General features: G+C 38.2%; 1 protein-coding gene across 1 annotated transcript; it reads left to right on the top strand.

Annotated features, from left to right (window-relative positions):
• Nucleotides 1–571: 571 nt before the first annotated feature.
• Nucleotides 572–6,003, top strand: LOC139407151 (uncharacterized). Its single transcript, XM_071150641.1, has 10 exons — nucleotides 572–608; nucleotides 822–869; nucleotides 977–1,016; nucleotides 2,894–3,091; nucleotides 3,189–3,391; nucleotides 3,592–3,658; nucleotides 3,757–3,827; nucleotides 4,224–4,280; nucleotides 4,454–4,569; nucleotides 4,768–6,003. Exons 2-9 carry the CDS (start codon nucleotides 822–824, stop codon nucleotides 4,559–4,561), a joined length of 792 nt encoding a protein of 263 aa, XP_071006742.1. The 5' UTR covers nucleotides 572–608; the 3' UTR covers nucleotides 4,562–4,569; nucleotides 4,768–6,003.

Below are 6,003 nucleotides of genomic sequence, written 5' to 3'. Positions count from 1 at the left end.
TGACAATGACATATTTCATCGAGCACGACATCGACTGAAGCTATATTATATCAACTGAAATGAAGGAATTTGATATGTATATGATATGTATATTTTGTGACATTGAGACATTAGGGGGGGGGGGGTGATGGGCACAAATACTCTAAAATATTTGCATTGACAATCAAAAAGCTAGTATAAGCTATTTGAAAGCAACCTGTTTACACATGCACATGGAGGGCATCAGACACATGTGAATCATTACATAAATTTGGTAAAAAAATTAGAAATGTTGACATATCAGTTATATTCTTGCAGGGCTCAACCCTCACAACAGGATTGCTCTTAATGTAAGGCAATAGCATTGTAAGGTCAATGACTAAATTAAGCAGATTTTTTTGGTCACCATGGGAGTTGCTGTGTATACAGCAATATACAATATATATACAGAACATAAAACAATCTGTTTTGTCAGAAGCAGTTTGGACGTATCCTATTTTATATATAATGTAAATCCACGTGATATACTGACCCTTTTAGTTTCACTTTCTTATTATAAGAATTCAGTGAGTTCAGAGAATATTTCAAGAGTGAAAGTAAATGCTTCGACAGACACGGTGCAGAAGCAGGTTCGTTATTTCATTGAATCTCTTTTCATGAATGCAATGTTCAAATTGTTATTGCTTTGTCTATCTTGATGGGCTCATTGACATTAACAGCATTTAGAAGTTCAGTATGCACCTTGATGTTCTGCGGTAATGCACACTGTATCGGACAAACTGTCATTTGAGCGTCTTGCTTGTGTTCTCACGCATCTGCTTTTGTATTACATTGAAAATCAGATGATCTTTGTGAGGCAGCGTCAATTAAAATTGAAAATGGGCAACAAGGTAAAGAATAGGACAAAAAAATCATTAATAATAACCAGATAAATGTTAACTTTGAATAATGTTTCGAACCAGCACTTAAAGTAGACCTATGTATTTCTCTTTCCAAGGTAAACTGTCTGCCACCTGCAGATGCAGATGCACCCCAAGGTAAGCTGAAGGACTATGCATGTGACACCTTCACAATCTTACCTTATTAATGCAATGAGAAAATCCAGAAACACTTGGAGGATAGTGGAAGTTGAAAAAAGTGTTTCTTTACTGTTTCAGCACATAGCCTTCCACAGGAATTTACAGATGGATTTTATATCCTATTTAAAAATGGTTGGCCAATGGGGTGATACTGATGGTTTATTGGCACGGGTGGTTTGTTTACATAGCAGGTTATAATGACTAAAGTAGCAGGTTAGGAGAATTAACGTGGCAGCGGTGGCAGACTTACCATTTCATACTGACCAAACCTGAGGTGCTCGTGGGTATATGCTCTTAAAAACCAATGAGGCGATGGGAGAGGCCGGACTTGCAGCGGGTTGAGCGTCACAAATATAACCTACTTCTTAGCCTGGACACGCAGACGCTCGCGTGCAGTGTGGGTGCAAGGACTGAATAACATGTTTGTGTACATTTATTTTGCAACGCTCACGCAGCATGTTAGGAAGAAGATGCATTTGCCTCAGGCTTCACATCATCAATGAGCTGGGCATATTTAAGATACATATTTTAAAAATAAATGTCAGATTTTCGTAGCAGGTTAGGAGAATTAACGTAGAATGTTAGGAATATTGGGTTAATGTTAGGGTTAGCTAAAATGACAAAAGCTGGATCTCTTCTAGCCGTACTGCAGGCCCGTGCATTGTTTCACACAATATGATTGCAAACGTGACGTTCATTGAAAGTCAGCTGCAGCAAAAAAAGAAAGATTGAACAATTACATAAATTAACGCATTTCTTTAGTTAAAAGAAAGGTGCCGCTGATAATACTGCCATCATCGTCGAGGCAGAGGGCACGATGGAGACGAGCCCAGACACAGGGTGATTCCACTGTAAAAAAAAAAATGAAATTCAGAGCTTTCTTATATCGCTCAGATATAGAACAGACACTTCTAAACATACCTACTTTTAACTTAATTTTTGACTGATAAGTTTCTATGGGATAATAGCAGTAAGGTCAAATTCAATGTTTCATCAAATAATTGTTTATGTTTTGGTGACGGCCCCCATCAACAATTCCACAACTACTACCTTATACACACAAGTGTAAAGGGATAAAGAATATGTACATAAAGATATATGAATGAGTGATGGTACAGAACGGCATAGGAAAGATGCAGTAGATGGTATTGAGTACAGTATATACATATACATATGAGATGAGTAATGTAGGGTATATAAACAAAGTGGCATAGTTTAAAGTGGCTAGTGATATATGTATTACATAAAGATGGCAAGATGCAGTAGATGATATAGAGTACAGTATATACATATACATATGAGATGAGTAATGTAGGGTATGTAAACATTATATTAAGTTGCATTGTTTAAAGTGGCTAGTGATACATTTTTTCCATCAACAGGAGAGGGCTACATTTAGAAATCTATGTTATTCAATTATTGCACCCACCACACTGCTCGCACGCGCCAATGAGCGCCTGCATCGCCAAGGGCTAAAATAGAAGTCAGTTCTATTTCTGACACAGATCACGCTGCAAGTCCTGCCTCCAATGTGACGCTGCAAGTCCTGCCTCACATTGGTGCGGCTGGCTTCCGGGTTGGATGGCGCCGTGTTAAGAAGCAGTGCGGCTTGGTTGGGTTGTGTATCGGAGGACACATGACTTTCAACCTTTGTCTCTCCCGAGCCCGTACGGGAGTTGTAGCGATGAGACAAGACCAACCAAAAGTGGTTATCATGGAATAGGCTGAGGGTTCATCCACTGAAGTGAATACTTGCGTGTTGATCAGAGTGAGCAGGGCTTAAAGATCTGACAATGCTTGCTAGTTTACCTCAGACATTTCCTGTATCTCTATAGGGTCGACGATGGACACATTCTTCACCGTTGTGACTGGGAATACTCTGGGGTCTCATGAGGAATTAATCAACTGTCTCGCTGCCAAAAGACACGTAACTGAAGTGACTTCACTAGAGGAGAGTGATGTCATCCTGGCTTTCTGTTCCATTGTCTCTCGTGCTGGGACTGATATTGAAGCAGCACTGCAGCAGATTCCAGGTAATCAATATCCATGAACATTGTCAAAACGTTAATGATTCATTAATCAGCTATGTTTACGTGATTATTGTTACTGTTATACCCTCTCTCTTGACAGCTGGTAAACCTGTCATTCTGGTAGTGCTGCATCACACCTTCAATCCAGACTACACTGTACCTGACAGTAGCAGACTAGTGACCAGAGGTGATGTAATACTCACAGTGGACTGTCTCTTCCATGAGAACCAGGGACTACTGAAGTGTCCTCGCAATGAAGAAGCAATTCTAAAGATTCTGAACAGGCCAGAAATACAGCCAAAGGTAGTTTCTGGTTCTTGTCAGCAAACAACTTATTATTAAATACAATACACATTCAAAAGCAGAGATTTGACACCAAAAACATTTTATTTTTACTGTGCTATTGTCTTTAATAATATTCATAATTTGAAAACTAGTATTTGAATAAATTATAATAAATGATTCATTGTTTTGGATGAATGGATAACAACCTCTCCTTCTAGACAAATAATCCTGCTGCTCCAGAGAAGACCAGGCAGAGACCCCCTGCTGTTTCAAATCCACCTGAAGGTACAGTCAGCACATAGGGATTCATTTTGACACTTTATTTACACTATGCATTGTCCTTCAGTGCTCACTCACTGCTGTTTTTTTCTATTGTTTTTTAGATGCTGTTAACGATGCTGACAAACGTCCTCCAGGTCTCAAGATCTCTGGGATTACAAAGCAACCTAAACAGGTTGGCATGAAGGCTACAGCTATGTCCATTTTCTTCTAGGCATTCTGTTGATATTTGATAACTAATAGAGTTACCTCATAACATATCGACATTAGAAATCACATTGAATGACACATAACAGTCTGCTTGTGGCAATTATATTGGACTTTTGAAATGAATATTCCCCCCCCCCAACAATTAACACAGGGTCTTTTCTATTATCTTGTCGGCAAACAACTTATTATTAAATACAATACACATTGTTCAAAGACATTTTGTGACATTTTGAAGAAGCTTGACATACTTCCTGAGGTATTGTATGATTTACAATCACAATTTTAAGTGTTTTAATTCAGTACTGTGTCACTTTGTAGATAATGTACCAGAGAAACTAATACAGTATATATTTTTTTTCAGACTAAAAAGATAGCAGGAGCCAATAGGGCTCAGGAGAGGCAAACTGTACAGCCAATGGTAGTTTATTCTATATTCTACATTTACTCTACACTTGTATTTTTATTAGTAATATGAAGATTATATTTTTCAAGTTATAAACTAGAAATCAAATCAAATATTTGTGTTACTCTAAACAGATATCTAATTCTTTCCAAATGAAGTTGAGATGCAATATGTTAATCTCTTCTCAGGAGACAAGCTGTTGTGACATTTTCTGTTGCGGTTTTCTCACCTCAAGAGTATGTCCTACAGAGGGCCAGAACAATCCCCTTATCCAAGATGAGAGGACAAGAATCTAATTGAAAAGGTATAAGATAAAGAAGCGTATGAACAGTATTGCATAAATACTGACATTGCATAAATACTGATTCATTCTGATACTTTCCATGTTTCACTGAGCACCACATACATTGTGTGATCCTTTTGCAATGCATCCAATGACTATGACTGTAATCAATTGCAGGAAGTACATTTTCTGACGATTTTTTTTTTTTTTACATTTTAGGGGGAATAGACACATGAATCTCAATCATCACTATAACATGTAGTGGTATATGCTCTTTCCAAGTCGTGTACCTGTATATTTACTGTATGTGTAGGCCGCGGATACAACATCAAACAAAAACAAGAAATGTGTGCTTAAAATACAATTTATACATTGATAATGACTGAGATGGTTATACCTGTGATAAAACAATATATTCAATAGTATAAACTGGGTAGTTTGGCTCCTGGATGAAGATTAGCTGAAAACTGTTGTATATGAGACATTTGTGCCACATTCACGTGCTGGTCGGAACTCGGAAATGTCCGTTTGCTAATTGGTTGAATGCGGCACGTGTACCGACTAGCACATGAACGCTGCCTATAAACCTGGTAGTCTGGGTCCTGGATGCTGATTTGTTTAAAGCTGCGGTATATCAGACAATATACCATGGGTATGACATAGAATTACTTGTTTACTGTTCTAATTATGTTGGTAACCAGTTTATAATGGCAATATTGCCCCTTGAGGGTTTGTGGTATGTGGCCAATATACCACAGCTAAGGGCTGTATCCAGGCACTCCACTTTGCTCTTTGCCTAAAAACAGCCCCCATGCTGCGTTCATGACCAAGTTGGAAATTACCACATACAACTGGGAAAAATCCACCTGAACGGCCCTCCAACTGGTCATTACTAGTGTGAAACTCATCCATCATCCTGATCTCCACTTTCTCCCACATGCTGGCCACCTCTGATATCACCTACTAAAGAAATTACCTCTATAAAAGCATTTTCAACAGTTATATGCAAAAACAAAAGTATTTATTTACAGTAATATGTTTACGAGCATGATAGCTGTACTTTTAGTTGATAGGTTACACAGCTCGTTGGCCATTAGCCAATCAGCGTTTCTAAACGAGTTCAAAGCACGTGAATGTATCACTGGTAAATTCCCACCTCCATCTTGGTTATGAAGGCAGCATCAGTTGTGGTGTATTGGCCACATACCACCACCCCCCCCCCCCCAGCCCTTATTGTTTAAATAATATACTGAACATGCCTTAGACATGCCTTAAACATTACTTTGTCTAATATACGAGCCAATGAACTCACAAATGCATGTAGATACTTTTTGTTAAACCAATTAATACTTGCATTGTGTCAAGCTATTTAACCTTTACTTTGTCAGAAAATGGTGTATTGTTGTGACAATAATGACCTGCTGTGCAAGAAACCAATAAAAACGAATAAATAAA

Source organism: Oncorhynchus clarkii, chromosome 4 (genome assembly GCF_045791955.1).
Source record: "Oncorhynchus clarkii lewisi isolate Uvic-CL-2024 chromosome 4, UVic_Ocla_1.0, whole genome shotgun sequence".
In the NCBI taxonomy this organism is placed as follows: domain Eukaryota; kingdom Metazoa; phylum Chordata; class Actinopteri; order Salmoniformes; family Salmonidae; genus Oncorhynchus; species Oncorhynchus clarkii.
The sequence above is the reverse complement of the archived record's forward strand: the minus strand, read 5'-3'. Positions and strand labels throughout refer to the sequence as shown.

Coding starts and splice junctions, on each gene's coding strand:
- LOC139407151 (XM_071150641.1), top strand. CDS start 822: ATGATCTTTGTGAGGCAGCGTCAATTAAAATTGAAAATGGGCAACAAG. Junction 1,017..2,893: donor AGATGCAGATGCACCCCAAG/GTAAGCTGAAGG, acceptor GTATCTCTATAG/GGTCGACGATGGACACATTC. Junction 3,828..4,223: donor TTACAAAGCAACCTAAACAG/GTTGGCATGAAG, acceptor ATTTTTTTTCAG/ACTAAAAAGATAGCAGGAGC.